Source organism: Oncorhynchus mykiss, chromosome 6 (genome assembly GCF_013265735.2).
Source record: "Oncorhynchus mykiss isolate Arlee chromosome 6, USDA_OmykA_1.1, whole genome shotgun sequence".
Classification (NCBI taxonomy): Eukaryota; Metazoa; Chordata; class Actinopteri; order Salmoniformes; family Salmonidae; genus Oncorhynchus; species Oncorhynchus mykiss.
In genome coordinates this window covers 25,453,046-25,470,549 of record NC_048570.1, presented here as the reverse complement: position 1 = coordinate 25,470,549, position 17,504 = coordinate 25,453,046, and the positions used below count along the sequence as shown (strand labels likewise).

The following is a 17,504-nucleotide window of genomic DNA, read 5'->3' as shown; positions in this document are numbered from 1 at the left end:
TAATTGAAATACGTTTGGAGGAGAGCGTCTTTGGTAACCAAATGAGAGGCGCTCTTTGGGAATGGGGATGGATACAAGCCGCATGGAGTATGCACTGCAGGTATGCCTATGTGAATTGTGAGTACTGCATGAGTAGATGACCATTTAGAAAGCTTTTATGGATCTAAGCTACTTGGTGAATGCATGGCCAGTATAAGAAAGACCCCAGATGCATTGCTGTTGAACCCGCTTTCCTTAAAGTAAGGTGAGGGTAGCTTACTAAGGACTTGTATTTTAATGAAACGAAACGGAAAACAAGCAAATGTTACAGGAAAATAACTGAAATGTTTCCAAATACAAGTGTAACCCGATTTATCTCATGTCTCGTTCCATGATGGGCATATAGCCTACAGTACATTACGTTTTTTTTTACGCTAATCCAAGATAATAACAGGCGCTGGATAAAATAATGTAAAGCCATAGATAAAATGGGGATGTCCCCTCACTGTTTTGCTCTTGATCTTTTAATAAAGTTCTGGTGATTTTTTTTCAAAGAGGTCTAGAGACAAATCTTTTATCAATATTTTTGACCACTTGGCGAATGCATTGGGCAGGACTTAAAAACAGCCTTCATTGAGAGGAGGGGATATGCTTGGTTTTTAATCAAATTAAATTAAATATGAGGTTTACGGGCACAAAAAGCACATCTCTCTATTTCCATGTGCATATGGGCACTGTGTGACACGGCTGGATAGGCTGTGCTTCCTTTGTCAGAATCCATGTCATAACCAACCACCTTAACGCTAAGACCAGCTTTCGGTTGGTCTTCAATTTTGGCACTTTGGCGCACGTTTTTAAGGACACAGCTCAGATATTGCTACCCCTCCAACCTCAGTGCATGCAAAGGTCATGTCCAGGAATACCTGTATTCAAGTATTTAGCCCATGTCAGTGACTGCCTGAATGTGAGTTCCCAGTGGAAAGGGAGAGGGATGATGAAATAAACAAGAGTAGGTGTCAGCCTTTCCTCCTACACGCTCAATCAAATATCCTTTGGGAAAAGAATGCCTCATTTTAAAGGCCAAAATATAAACTCTTTATTTACCTCTTTCATTAACAGCAACCTAGACCGTGCCATTTCAATGCTAAGCAGTTCAAATAAAACACTTTATTAGCATCTCGCTGTATGTGCAGCAAATGGTAGGCTATTTATACAGTGCCTGGTGCAGTGTTGTTTTCAATGGCTCTTTCCTTGTTAGCAAGGTACTTTATTTAGGTAGATTAGTGACTTTGACAATGTTACAGACATTCCTGACTGTAATACTATGTTAAAGCCTACGTCAGTGAAGCTGGGGCTATATCCTAGGCCTGTGTGTGCCAGGCTTTCAGAAATAAGTGTGTATCCAGTGTAAAAGAACAGGAAATGAGTCTCAGCAGAGTCCAGAGATTAGGAAAGCATTTCTTTTGGGAGGAATTTGGAGAGCCTTCAACCAGCATGAGAGAAAAATCATCATTAATTCTAACATCCAGACACTGTCTATGAGTCAGAGCTGCGTCATTGTGTCCATTACAGAAAGAATGGCCGCATCCTGATAATGGTGAGATACAAGATATACCATAGATTGAAGACTATATATTTAGTACAAGACAAAACCTAGGTCTAGACCTTGTTCAGTGCTCTATATTTTGTAGTAGCTGGTGCGTTCTCAAAAAAAGAGATTAAAGGTTAGTATTTAGTATTAATTTAATTAATGTGTATTATATAGTATATTTGAGATGCATTATTGACGTGTGAGTATGTTCCAGGAGCGCACACGCGAACGCACCTGTCGCTCGTCTCCCTAAACAAGTTCACAATAAAGAAGCACACCTTCAGAGGAGACGCTGATGACACAGACGAAAGCTTAGGCCAAAATGTTTGTCTATCTACCGTGAAATAAATACTAAAAAGAAACCTTGAATCTTTTTTTTTGGAGTGTGGACCAGCTATGTAACCTTAATAGGATTCTGGAATTCTATTACATTTTGGTCAACGCACCTGTTCTGAGAGCAGTGGTCACTAGATCTTCCATATTATGTAGTGACAGCTTACAGGCATATTGCAAGCAAGGGAAAAAAAATGTAACTGTTATTATGGTCGCAGCCATAAGCCAGGCTATTAATTATCTCCAACAGACTGGTTACAATATTGGTGTTATTTAATCACGTACTGTATGGTGACTGACTGGTGCAGTTAGAATAAGTGCAGTATAGAGACATGTTCATCCCTGCTTCACTTTGCTTTGCTCAGCGATTCACAGGGAATCCTCATGTGACACATTCAGAAATGACAGAGTCAATCTTATGACTGTCAGGCCAGCCAAGCTACCATTAAAATGGCCTCAAAAGTCAATGGCGTCAAATAATTGAGGCAATTCACCATGCCTGCGATTCAATCAAGTTTTATTATGGAAGTCAGTCAAAGACAATGGGCAGTAATATAATCAGCCTATAAGGAGGGAGGAAAGCAGTGAGGCCAGGGCTAGCAGCTCAGCTCCCTGTGCCCTGCAGGGCCTGCTCACACACATCCAGCTTGCACTCTGTCAGTATCAACCCCTGAGCTGACGGCTAACAAAAACACCTATTACATCCTCAAGTCATTTGACAGGGCTTGCTCTTTCCACATAATATCAGACCAGTCATTTGACAGGGCTTGCTCTTTCCACATGATATCAGACCAGTCATTTGACAGGGCTTGCTCTTTCCACATAATATCAGACCAGTCATTTGACTGGGCTTGCTCTTTCCACATGATATCAGACCAGTCATTTGGAAAACCATTTAGGCGTGTTCAGTTTTAGGTACAGTAGGCTAAACTGTGGCCCCCTATATTAAAAGATGGGTATACTATGCCTTTAGGCATAACATGATATAGAAAATGCTTGTTACAGTGGCAAATTGCAATAGCTAATACTGACAGAAGCCAAGCACAGGAGGCCTCTCTGCTTTCTGTCCTGCACAACCAAACCTGTAAGACTGGTATCATTATAGATAGGCCTCCAAACGAGCTTCAACGCCATACAACACTCGTTCTGTGGCCTCCAACGGCTTTTAAATGCTAGTAAAACTAAATGCATGCGCTTCAACCGATTGCTGCCCGCACCCTCCTGCCCGACTAGCATCACTACTGGACGGTTCTGACTTAGAATATGTGGACAACTACAAATCCTTAGGTGTCTGGTTAGACTGTAAACTCTCCTTCCAGACTAACATTAAGCATCTCCATTCCAAAATTAAATCTAGAATCTGCTTCCTATTTCACAACAAAGCCTCCTTCACTCATGCTGCCAAACATACCCTCGTAAAACTGACTATCCTACCGATCCTTGACGTCAACGATGTCATTTACAAAATAGCCTCCAACACTCTACTCAGCAAACTGGATGTAGTCTATCACAGTGCCATCCGTTTTGTCACCAAAGCCCCATATACTAACCACCACTGCGACCTGTATGCTCTCGTTGGCTAGCCCTCACTACATATTTGCCGCCAAATCCACTGGCTCAAGGTCATCTATAAGTCTTTGCTAGGTAAAGCCCCGCCTTATCTCAGCTCACTGGTCACCATAGCAATATCCACACGTAGCACGCGCTACAGCAGGTATATTTCACTGGTCATCCCCAAAGCCAACACTTCCTTTGGCTGCCTTTCCTCCAGTTCTCTGCTGCCAATGACTGGAACGAATTGCAAACATCTCTGAAGCTGGAGTCTTATATCTCCTTCTCTAACGTTAAGCATCAGCTGTCAGAGCAGCTTACCGATCACTGTACCTGTACACAGCCAATCTGTAAATAGCACGCCCAACTACCTCATCCCCATATTATTACTTACCCTCTTGCTCCTTTGCACCCCAGTATCTCTACTTGCACATCATCATCTGCACATCCATCACTCCAGTGTTAATGCTAAATTGTAATTATTTTCACCTCCATGGCCTATTTATTGCCTTACCTCCCTACTCTTCCACATTTGCACACACTGTACATAGATTTGTCTATTGTTTTATTGACTGTATGTTTGTTTATGTGTAACTCTGTGTTGTTGTTGTTGTCGCACTGCTTTGTTTTATCTTGGCCAAGTCGCAGTTGTAAATGAGAACTTGTTCTCAACTGGCCTACCTGGCTAAATAAAGCTGAAATAAAATCAAATCAAAATTACTTTGAAGTATCAAAAGAGAATGTCTCAAATTTGGCATTGGATCAAACTGAGGTTGGCAATAAGAGTAAAAAAGTTGCTCATGAGATTTACTTGACTGGCTGTCAAAATACTTTGGATGCAACATTTTTAAAAAATCTACAGAACTGCATCCCTAAATTTAGCTAATGCACAGACGGTGCTCCTCCTCTAAGTTGGGTGTGTGCCTTGGACAGGATAGGAGGGTAAGCCAGCTTCTTTTAATATTTTATTATGGCACTGAAAGCAGGCCTACAACATCCTGAGCTCAAAATGTATCACTGAAAACATCTTCCTATGGGAAAGGAAGAAAGTCCCTGCCCATTTTCTGAAAACATCTGAAACCCTACCTCTTCAAAGAGTATCTTAAATAATCCCACTGCACTTCCCCCCGCATCACCCCCCCCCCCCCCCCAAAAAAAAAATAGAAGAATTTTGTGAACCAACATTCACACTTGATTTTTTTCCCCCTTCCTAGCTCTGACATTGCTGATAGCTATTTATTGAAGAAAAATGTACTTACTATGACTGTGATATGTGGTTGACCCACCTAGCTATCTTAAGACGAATGCACTAACTGTAAGTCGCTCTGGATAAGAGTGTCTGCGAAATGACTCAAATGTATGTAAATGCTATAAGTCAGAGGAAGGATATTTAAGCTTCTCAACAGGATAGGGAGAAGAGGATCCAGAAAGAGGAGGGAAGGAGACATAATGAGGAGAGAAATGATAAGGGGTCTAAGTTAGACAAGAGCAGGGTAAGGGAGTGGGAGTGGGAGTGGGCATGCTGGGAGAAAAGACTGGTGCCCCTCTGAGCAAAGCTAAGCAGATAAGATCCTAATTATACTAGTTCATTCCTTGCTCAAAGAGGGCAATCAGGGGATGTAGAGTGAGAGAGAGAGAGAGAGAGAGAGAGAGAGAGAGAGAGAGAGAGAGAGAGAGAGAGAGAGAGAGAGAGAGAAAAAAAAAAAAAACACAGGAAGGAGAGCTGACTAAAGGACAGCAGCAAATAGCCCATCCCAGCACGAAGCCCAATCTTCCTCACCCCTGCAATTTCCTGTCACAGCAGCCTTCCCTGGTTGTGGTGCGGTGAAGTCCACCGCGTGAAAAACACTGTCATTAGGCAGCCATAGGCTGTCAACTCCCACCCAACACCTGGCATGCTATGCTACAGGCTAGCCATCCATTAGACTAGATACAGTGAGGGCAACACATTTGAATAGTCTGTTAAGTACTAAAGCAACAAAATATAATTGTTTTTATGCGCAATGGATGGCTTGGCTTATATGGATTCTGTGATTAGAGAGTTTAGGCCTAAATAACATAATTTTGATTATCTTGTTATTTCTGCAAATGCCTCTAGTCTACTTTGCTTTCACAGGTTAAGTGATGTATTGCCAACAATGAAAATATTGGTATTTCGCCTGCTACTTAAAGACCTTTTAAAACACTTTGCCTAAATGTGCATACTTATGGAAATGTATGAAGGCTCCAGCAAGCCCATATTTGCTATCTTTGGCAAAACACCAGTGTGATTGCTGATCCAAAGTCTTAACCCCCATCAGCATTTTCAAAGACCTCTCCTTCCCAGTGGAGTGTTTCAAAAGATGCTGATTAGAACCACTTCCAGACCTAAACTAATCACAATTTGTGACGCCATATGAGTATTTATGCAAAAATATGAAGGCTATATCCACCGTGGAGCTGACATTTAATTTGTGCTGTTGATTCTGAGGATTAAGAGAAACAGAGGCGAAGATGTCTTACACAGGCTACACGCAAACCAGTTCATATGAGGCACACATTTAGTACTATTTCTATTCACTGTTGCTCATCTTAAAATGATAACGATTATACTTCGTCTTGGGTCACTGCGATTATAGTGCTGTTATGGGTATTAGCCTAAATAGGATTAGTTAGTTACTGCATGTTACAATGATTTTGTGATCCCCACAAATACAAACATATTAGCATTTTTTACAATCCATGTCTGATCAGTCCCGTTGAAAAGAGAGAACAGAAAAAAGCAAGAAGGCTACTCACAGTAGGTCTTCCTGGTCAGTTCCTCCACCACCTCCTGCTTGAGCTTGCTGTTTGATTTGCCCATGGTCTGTACCTTTCTCCTTACTGCCTTGAGTTACTCCTCCACGCCTCCTCCTGCTCCACCTTGACACCCACTAACTGAACAACCCTCTCAGTCCAGACCTCGCTGGTCAAACAGATGCAAATATGGGCCAGTAGAGGAAAGAAATACAATTATACCACTGAAACAGTCAACTCTGAAAGAGGATCGAACTCAATCCACCCACATCAGGCTTGTGTTCCGTGCAGTCCACTCTGGATGTGTCAAGACTTCAGCCCTCCAGGGCAGCCACTCCAACCCCAGGGGCTCAGGACTGAATAATGGGAGACTGCTGACTATCTGAGTCTGAGTGTTCGCTTCTCCTTTCTTTAGAATGTCCAGTGGGCGAGAGTGGCGTTGTGATGCGTTGCTACCTTCGTCCTTGGTTACAGGAGTCACCCAGTGTCTGGGTTTTGTGTACGCTCTCTACCTCACACTCTGCTCACTGTTCCTCTCACCCCTCCTTTTCCTCCTTTCACTCTATCCCACCCTTTTTCCCCACCACTGTCTCTGTGGTTTCGGGTAACTTATAAGAGAATCGTCCCTCTTCACAGCTGAGATAAGGGGGTGGGTAAACTAAAATACAATGAACATGGCTTGGCCTCAAAAGCATTCCGTTTTCAATTACACCCCCAGCTTGAACTCCGATCCCAGTAGGGCATCCTTCAGACACAGCAGCAGAAAAGTCCAAAGGGCTCTGTGACTTAAACTGTCATTTAAAATGCAAAATGCTGAAATGAGAGAGAAAATAGAAATGTCCCAATTCTTTGAATGAACAACTAAGGCGGTTTTCCCAGTATGTTTCCAGGCTGAGGGATTTACAGGGTGACAGTTCACTTTTCTCCGTCATTCTTACTCATCATTTTCCCTACTGCCTGGCCTCACGGCGGCACAGGGAAATCTAATGATTTCAGCCTCTCACAGACGACAGGAGATGGATCATGGAATTTCTCTGTATCAAAGGCCTGAGGTGGCATTCATTGATGCTTAACCTCAGCAGCTGACTGAGCCTCAGGACAGGACACTACGGCACCTTATCTCAGTAAGCATTAGGATCTATGCCTATGGGTTTGTTCCGTTCCTGGCCTGGACTGTCTTCTCCATGCATGTAACTGTGGTGGTGGTAATCATCCTTGTGTTTGCTCAGCACTGTTTTCCCAGGTAACTCAGACACTGTGAAAACAAACAGTAGTTGCAAGGTCAAGCCAGACTACTGTGAACGCCCTTCTGTGAACATCAGCTATCTTTAATCCCTGGCATCTCACCCACTCCACACCAATGAAAGGAGCACTCATCTGTGTCAAATGGTGAGCACTTGTTCTCCTCAAACACTCACTATTGCCGAGTTTCCACTGTGGATTTACCCTGGTGTTTTACCCAAAAGACTCAAGACTTTTCTGTTTCCATCTACGTGGACCGGCACCCGCGTCTCACTGTGCCATGGCCCCGGCGGACCTGCCCTGATTTGGGGCCAAGCCCAGGTTATGGTGCGGCAGGGTAGCCTAGTGGTTAGAGCGTTGGACTAGTAACTGAAAGGTTGCAAGATCAAATCCCTGAGCTGACAAAGTCAAAATATGTCATTCTGCCCCTGAACAAGGCAGTTAACCCACTGTTCCTAGGCTGTCATTGAAAATCAAACTTGCCTAGTAAAAGAAAAATGGGTACTTAAGCCAGCATTTACATAATAGAAAACGGTGAACTTTAACACCTTCTCACAAAGCAACTGTTTTGAATGATGCAGAGGTTGTTGATTCTGCTCACCCCATGTCTTAAAGTACTTCTCCAGCCTGCTTTTCACCTAATGTATCTCCTAATTTACTTAACAAAAGGCATATCTCAAAAGGTGGTCCAGGTCTCTTTTGTCCTCTAATGCTCCTCTATTGTTCCTGCAAGCCAGGCATGTTGACATCACATCAGACCAACTCCTTGAATGGCCTAATCCTTGTAGTTGGGAGTTATGTCTAAAAAAACAAACTATTTTGTGTAATACTATATTTTTTACCCTTAAGTACAGTAACGTATTTATAATTGGAATATTGTATTTCAACAGGATAAGTAAAAAAATAACTGATGTGTGTCTTCAACAAATTACACTACAGCCTACATTAACATAAAATACAGGTGACCCACTGGTGTGTGGGTAAGTTTCAACAGGAAAAGCAGATACAGCCAAAGAGCACTGGGGTGAAAGACATGCCCTGCTCCTATGCAGCCCTCACAATACAGGGCTGCTCTTGCCAATACTACATAAATTGGATCAATAATACCCCACTGTGGGTCATTCAATGTAGCATATATGTTATCCAAAAACAATAAATTATGCAAGGTGCACTGAAAATAAAATCTAAATTAGATATAATTTTGCTCCTCATTGAACAAACCTCATGCATTTTGCTTTGAGTTCGCTACAATATTTCCACTATACCCAGACTGGGTGATGTTCCTTGCAACAAAATAACTTAATAACAAATCAATAAGGAAAGAGTAGGCTAAAATCTGTGAAACTTTTATTGGGCTCTGTGCATTAACCTACCTTTCCAGGTGGTGCAAAAGGACCAGAAGAAGAGACGGTTCCAAGCACTATTGCTTAGCAACACTAACAGTTTACAGATACGGCCACCGTGAGGGAAATCTAATATAAGCCACTGTGAGCTCTTCGCTTTGTAGCTGTCATTCGGTTACTTCTCAAACGACTATCACTGTCCAAGCTATGACAAATATGACCCTTGTAACAGACATAACAGCTTTCTTTTGAAACATTCACCTTAATTCATTTTCAGACTGGCATCCGGAATTGACTACTGTAAATGGACGAATTATGTTCATTCCCGCGAGGCATCTGTACAAGAGCGCGTATTTCCTGCCGCTCTCTACCACTGTCATCTGCTCGATTCAGAACATCGCAGTCCGAACCACTGGACACAATTTGCTGTTAACCCTTTATTTCCTGTGCTATTTTCGAAAGCCTTGAACTGTAAATCAGAGGTATTGTGAAATTATTTAAAATGAACAACAACTGAGAAACAATAGGAAAGCAAACCTAATTAGTTTTCCTGCATGTGTAATTGAATAGTGTACTTTATTTTCCATTTGGTTAGAAACGGAAATTCGTCCTCTGCCTTTCCTAACCCCGCAGACGCACACCAACGTGGCACCGGGTAAACAGTGGTGCAGTGCCTTTGGAGCAATTTTGGGGTTAAGTGCCTTGTTCAAGGGCACAACGGCAGTGGAGCTGGGATCACTTATAAATCGCATCGCCCTGAGAGAACCGTCTCGAGTAATGCTGTAGTGTTCTGGATGAGGGTTTACTTTGTCATTGCAGTGGAATTTGAAGAACATAAGAACAGTTAGAGAGATTACTTTCTAGCTGTTGGGTTTGTTGTTTTTCCAGCATTTTACAGAAAAGCGATGTAAAACGGTTCATCCTGGGCCAGAGAACTGCACCCCTGGTCAGATAAAATCCCCAAACACATGCACAGCGCAGACTTCCCCATCAGTTTCAATTTCTGTCTCTGTCAACGGGCTACAGGCAAAATGTTTATTTCAAATGAATTGTTTGGGTTTAAGTGAACTGGGGCTGGTTTGAGTAAAGGTTAGAAGCTGGAGGCACATTTTGTGATCATACGCACATCCTTAAAAACATAGTTGCTGGGCTAATAAAGAATACTGTTAAAGCTCCCAATTCACTGCTATATTGACAACGTTTCGATCCGAAATGGATATTCGTTAAGTCTAACAAACTGAGTGCTCACAAATACACATTTCACCTCACGTGACCATTGCGGACATGACGCATGGTGGGTGCAAAAACATTTTGTGTAGCTCTAATAATTTAATAACAATGAGGTGGGGTTAAATATATATAACATTTATTTAACTAGACAAGTAAGTTAAGAACAAATTATTTTTTGCAATGACGGCCTACCCCGGGTAAACCCAGACGATGCTGGGTCAATTGTGCACCGCCCAATGGGACTCCCAATCACGGCCAGATGTGATGCAGCCTGGATTCGAACCATACACTGCCTCTTGCACTGAGATGCAGTGCCTTAGACCACTGCGCCACGCGGGAAACCATGTACCATGTACATTAAGTAGTTTCAGAAAATAATATATATTTACTAAATGACCAAGTGAGTGACCTGGAAGGCAAGACAAATCAAAGTGGCTTATTCATGTAACAAATGGTCTGATATCAAACTCTTGGTTCAGACCTCTAGGAGACATGGTACACAAACAGTGAATCCAATCCATCAGTTTCAATTTCTACATCTGTCAACCAGCTACAGGCTAAATTGTTTGGGATTAAGTGAACTGGGACTGGGTTGACTAAAGGTTAGAAGCTGGAGGCAGTCAGCACATCCTCTTCACATTCACAGCAGAGAGGAACACACTGCATCTGACAGGGGCTCTGGCCAGACTTTTAGTATTCACAACAGAGTCCTGCAGTCCCTTACATTGCACCAATATCATATACTCTCAGAGTAATAGATTAAGATAGACTGCCACACAACATCACCTATGTGTGTCTCAGTATTTATTTATTTTATTGAACCTTTAACTAGGCAAGTCAGTTAAGAACAAATTCTTATTTACAATGACGGTCTACCAAAAGGCAAAAGGCCTCCTGTGGGGACAGGGACTGGGATTAAAAATACAAATAAATTCAATAAAAATATAGGACAAAAGACACATCACGACAAAACACACATCACGACAAAACACACATCACGACAAGAGAGACAACACTACATAAAGAGAGGCCTAAGACAACATGGTAGCAACAACATGCTAGCAACATAACATGGAAGAATTCTTCCAATTGCCACATTAGCTCATTATTTAAAATGATTCATGACCATATTAGTAATAATACAAATATGCTGTGTGTTTTATTGCAATGAGAAAGAACAAAAAGTGGCAAATGCTTGCCTACAACAATGTAAAGCTTATACTACTACTACATTTTGCTTGTATCTTCAAGGTTTACCAACACACATTGCCTACAAATGATTGGTGAGGATGATGCAGGGTTGGGAGGAGGGGGACCTTGGCCAGTGCTGAGAGACACAGACTGCACTGTCCTGGTTAAAAAACACCCAGCGCACAAACTGGCAAAGCTATATGTTTGCCAAGTGTTGGGCACAGTCAGGAACCAGGAACACACATTTGCCAATCTGTCACCAAACACCTTATACCATACTGCCCCGTGCACAAGCACACATGACCTGAGCTGTGACAAAATAATATCCACACCTTATGTTATTGTGAATAACTTAAAACAATCCAACAATAATATAATATCCAGCCCAGTCAGCTGGATGTGTTATGGAAGCAGTATACAGCTAAACCTGTCTAATAGTTACTGACTTGAATTTCCATGCCTGGCACAGCATGGGGATGCAAAAAAACTTCATCAGTAGAGGGAAAGAGAGCCATGTATTAATTTCTAAATACATGACCCTGGAGGGAAATATTGCACAGATTTCCTGTGTGTAGCCAGATCTTACAGATCGTTTATTACATTTCAACTGTGAAAATACAGCCACCCTCCTGCATAAACAACACCCCAAACAATTAAAGGAAACATCCATATATTTGAATAAAGGTTATGAGGCTATTTGTGATATTTTTTATGTGCTGCTGTACTATTTGCTCAGCACCAGATCAATCATTATTGCACTTTCATAAATAGAGAAGGACATAACGTTTCAAATGAATGCACATTTGATGAATCACAGTGACAGATATACTCTATAAAAACACAGCAAGAAAGCAAATACTGAAACAAAAACACCAGGACAAACCCAATCTTGTATGTTAGACTGAACTTCGCAAGTAAACACTCTGCTGACTTACTGCGGCAGGACACAATTTATTAACTTGGTGAGTTGACAATCACAATTATTTTGTAATTTCAAAGGGCAATACATAAAGAGTAGAGTATACACCCTCAAAAAAATAAAAAAATAAAAAGAGTTCCAAAAGTGTTTTTCGGCGGTCCCCATAGGATAAGCCTTTTTGGTTCATGTGTGGAAACTGTTCTACATGGAAGATAAAGGGTTTCCTATCGTGACAGCCAAAGAACCCTTTTAGGTTTGAGATAGTAACTTTTTCCCCTAAGAGTGTAGGAATGGATATTTTAGATTAGAATAGCATGGAAGTTTACAGTAAGGACACCTGATGAAGATAATGTACTATGGGGTAGGAACATAAGTAGGCACTTATGGGCACTTGCTGGAAGCCACACATTTCAGGGCCAATGTGACAGATGGAATGGGTGAATAAGGACAACCAATAAACAAGTCTCTCATGGTGGTTCTGTATCAAGGCCATATCCACTCTGCATCATTTTGGAGAGCCAATCTTAAGAGGGAATCCATGCACATTGGGAGACACTACTTTTAACCAAAACATATGAATCTAGATGTGTCTATCCTTTTACATTGTCTGGTCTACAGGTTCGCTACAACAGCACAATGTTCCAAACCATCAGGACAATGCCTCAGCAGGTGTCATTGAGGACAAAATGCATAAAAGCACAAAAGAAGGAACTCCCAGTCAGGGCCACCGAGGCTAGTGCTGCTCTCTTTTCTTGTGACAGCTTCAGAATGTGGTGGTCAGTGCTAGTCATGACAAAATATACGAGGCAGTGGACTAATTTCTGATGGCCCTGCCGTACAGAACACACAGAGCACTCCGAAAGACATCCGTTCACTGAGGTATACGTTTCAACCCCCTTCTGTCTGACTTCCCATGCTATATAAAAAACTGCTTAGAAGCATTCGCAGAGCGGAAATTGCTGTTGTACCAACCTGGGGAAATAGATAGATCTATGTTAAATTTAGTGCTTCATAAAAACTGAATCCCCTCTCTCCTCTTTGAGACTAGACTCCCCACTAGTACATTTATCTGAGTTGTGCTGCTATTCCAGGGGGGCAGCAGGGTTTAGTAAAGCAGCTCTGTTGGTATAATGCCTAATACCCAGCTGTTAATTCAGACTGACAACAGGAAGACATCTAGCCGACTAATGGCAGATGGGACTGGAATCCCAGCTTTATAGAGATAAACTATGCTCACTGTGTGAGAGAGAGATTCCTGCCTTGACAACAGAGTTCCATGCCTTGACAACAGTTCCAATTTGTCAAACACCATATTAGTGCATAATATCTAAAACACCAGATTCTTACAGTTTGATAACATTTGGTATGTGCTACTGCATAGCATGTGTTGATTCAGAGAGAAAAATAATCATGTCTTTATTAACAGTAAGTGAATTACACATACTCATTTCTCTTTTCCTGTCAGTTAACATTTCTGGTTAATTAGAACATTGTCTGGGAACTTTGATCTCAACAGGGGCAATTATTTTCCCTCCATAATCATGCTGCAGAGTAGGCTGGCTTGAGCACTGTCAGGGTAAAATAAGTATATTTAGAATTAAATACTCACTGCTAATATACCAATACCAGGAAAAACATAGAAATAAACCCTAGAGGGTGTTTTTACCCATTTCATTTAATCAAATGCCTTTAATACAACACAATACCCACTTTGCACAAACATCAGGTCAATGTCTATAGTTTATTTAAATTTGGTTGAGTTGTCAACTGACGTGAATTCAAAGTGAAATCAACAAAAAAATAACATATTATTGGATTTAGGTTAACACGTTAGGTGAAAAAAAGAGATGAAATGCCCTCATGTTTATTTATTTTATTTTTTTTAGAAGCGAATCAGTTTCCCACGTTGATTCAACATCACATTGATTTTTGGGGTTTGAATGGATGTGGAAACATTGATTCAACATCACATTGATTTTTGGGGTTTGAATGGATGTGGAAACGTTGATTCAACCAGTTTGTGCCCAGTGAATAAATCAAAAATGAATTCATAAAACGTCACTTTGAACTAAACAATTCTGTCTCCATGACTAAGCAAGTAAGCATTTTGTTGGACAGTGTATACCATGTGTATCCTGTACATACTAATACAACTTGAACTTAAGTGAAATAGACATCATACTAGATGAAGTGAAAGAAGAAAGTTCACAAAAGTAGACAATCTGACACAATTTAAGAGCAAACTGACATGATTGAGTATGGCAGCAAAAAAAGCATGTCAAATTTGTTCCTGGATTTAATGGCATTGTTTGGTCTGACCACTTGCCGGCCTAAAATACTTATTAAAATAACTTCTCCACTCATGTATGTTTTATGAAAGTATGGCATGGAGTAAGATACAGTAGTCTAATGGGTTAACAAATCACCCTATATATACAGTGCATACTCTGTCAGATGTGAGATGTAGCAGGTTTCACCTTGAAAGTTCACCAGCCTGGCAACCAGTTTGTTCTCCTCCTCAGGGCCAACTGGAGTTGCTGGCTGCCCAGTCTGATCTCCCTTCATCCAACACAAGGACAGCAGCAGAATATCATATTAGATTTGTCTCAAGTACTTTCTAAACTGCCAAAACCTTCAACGAATTTTAAAGGTTTGTCACTTCTAGAAGGGTTTGGCACCAATCAACACCTACAAACAGAGATTAGGGTATATCTTCACCAGTCAACATAATTGGTAATCTAAGATTGGATTGTATGCCTAGACTGCAATATTCTCGTAGAGAAAGTACAGACAACTACAGAATATATAAGTAGAAATAAAATCTATTACATTTTTTTTTTTTTAAAGAACTGTCTTATTCAGAGGCCTTCGCATATATTTTTCATGATTTCATTCTATTAAGTGACAGTCCAATAACATCAAAGGAATATTGGAAAGGGAATTTAATAGCGTGACCTAGATTAATGGAAACTATTTCTAATTGAAGTGCATCAAATGATTGTCTTTCAAGTACATTACTGAGGTGCAAGAATTTCATTTTCCACCAATTATACACACAGCTAAATTATATGGTCCAAGGGCTACTTGTTAATAACGCATCAAAAGCACACAAAATTGATAGAAGAGTGAGAAGCTCAGTATGCTTCACAGCAAACTACTTCCTAAAGCAGTGACACTTCCAGAAGTAAACCAAAAGGCCAGAGTTGAACTGAATAGATTTCTATTGGAAACAATCATGGAAAAGTAATTGATCCACCACCAACAGAATCCCAACTGAACCCTATAGACCAGTGGAGGCTGCTGAGGGGAGGACGGCTCATAATGGACAGAATGGAGAAAATGGAATGGTATCAAACACATTCATGAGTTTGATCATTCATGTGTTTGATACCATTCACTCCATTCCAGCCCTTAGTAGCCACCACTGCTGTAGAAATCCCACCTAACACGGAACCCAGACCGGCTGCGCGCGTGCGCCATCGTGCGCTATCGTCCATAAACGTATTTTGTCCCCCTACACCAAACGCGATCACGACACCCAGTTAAAATATCAAAACAAATGGCATTAATTTGGGGACAGGTCGAAAAACATTAAACATGTAGATGCCAATCACCATATAAGTTCAAAGATGAAAAAGCCTTGAAGGAGGAGAGATGACTAGAAACGATTCGGTTGGCCGTTTTATGTGTGGATTAATTGGTGGAGCTTGTGCGTTTCAAGTAAAATAACAACTCAATGTTTATATCCCAGGACAAATTAGCTAGCAACAGCAAGCTAGCTAAATAGGACACATTAGCTAGCAACTGCAAGCTAAATTTCCATACATGTTTAATGCTTTTCGACCTGTCCCCAAATTAATGTCATTGGTTCAGTTTGTTTTGCTATTTTAACCTGCATGTCGTCATCACGTTTGGTGTAGGGGGCCACAATAAATGTATGCACGATAGCGCACGCGCACAGCCGGTTTGGGTTCCATGTTAGGAGCATTCAGTCCTGCAATACACCTGCAATGTGACAATAGGCCTTGTCTTCCCTCTAGTGGTACCATATTAAACTTATAAAGAATGCACTCTAACCCACAGAATTTATGATTCCACTTGTGTGAATTTGTAAGGTCAGTTTATAGTTTCTGTGAAAATGATAAGGCCAAATTAACATCCTGTTATTTTTGTTGATTTACACACCTATTATGCTCCCTTTGAAAGGCATTGGTCTGTCAACAAGTCTTATTCAAAAGCTTCATTATAAATATTGCACACACTGAGAATACAAAACATTAAGAACACCTGCTCTTTCCATGACAGACTGACCAGGTGAAAGCTATAATCCCTTATTGATGTCACTTGTTAAATCCACTTCAATCAATGTAAATGAAGGGGAGGAGACAGTTTAAATAAGGATTTTTAAGTCTTGAGACATGGATTTTCTATGTCAAATCAAAATCAAATCAAATGTGTGTCACATACACATGGTTAGCAGATGTTAATGCGAGTGTAGCGAAATGCTTGTGCTTCTAGTTCCGATGTAGTAATGCAGTAATAACCAACGAGTAATCTAACCTAACAATTCCAAAACTACTACCTTACACACACAAGTGTAAAGGGATAAATAATATGTACATAAAGATATATGAATGAGTGATGGTACAGAACGGCATAGGCAAGATGCAGTAGATGGTATCGAGTACAGTATATACATATGAGATGAGTAATGTAGGGTATGTAAACAAAGTGGCATAGTTTAAAGTGGCTAGTGCTACATGTTTTACATAAAGATGCAGTAGATGATAGAGTACAGTATATACATATACATATGAGATGAGTAATGTAGGGTATGTAAACATTATATTAAGTAGCATTGTTTAAAGTGGCTAGTGATATATTTTACATCAATTTCCATCAATTCCCATTATTAAAGTGGCTGGAGTTGAGTCAGTGTGTTGGCAGCAGCCACTCAATGTTAGTGGTGGCTGTCTAACAGTCTGATGGCCTTGAGATAGAAGCTGTTTTTCAGTCTCTCGGTCCCTGCTTTGATGCACCTGTACTCACCTCGCCTTCTGGATGATAGCGGGGTGACCAGGCAGAGGCTCGGGTGGTTGTTGTCCTTGATCTTTATGGCCTTCCTGTGACATCGGGTGGTGTAGGTGTCCTGGAGGGCAGGTAGTTTGCCCCCGGTGATGCGTTGTGCAGACCTCACTACCCTCTGGAGAGGCTTACGGTTGTGGGCAGAGCAGTTGCCGTACCAGGCGGTGATACAGCCCGCCAGGATGCTCTCGATTGTGCATCTGTAGAAGTTTGTGAGAGCTTTTGGCGACAAGCCAAATTTCTTCAGCCTCCTGAGGTTGAAGAG

At 41.1% G+C, this 17,504-nt stretch overlaps 1 protein-coding gene across 2 annotated transcripts in view; it reads right to left on the bottom strand.

The window, feature by feature from the left end:
• Positions 1-9,204, bottom strand: part of LOC110525598 (neuronal calcium sensor 1) — a 31,219-nt gene extending 22,015 nt beyond the window's left edge. The window contains exons 1-2 of one of the 2 annotated variants that reach the window (XM_021605849.2): positions 9,076-9,204; positions 6,233-7,484 (exon numbers count right to left, since the gene is read on the bottom strand). In XM_021605849.2, the coding sequence (XP_021461524.1) occupies positions 6,233-6,296 (64 nt within the window). In that variant the 5' untranslated portion in view covers positions 6,297-7,484; positions 9,076-9,204. Of the gene's footprint in view, positions 1-6,232; positions 7,485-8,844 lie in introns of both variants that reach the window. The other variant, XM_021605848.2, reaches the window with a different exon arrangement.
• Between the last annotated feature and the right edge of the window lie 8,300 nt (positions 9,205-17,504).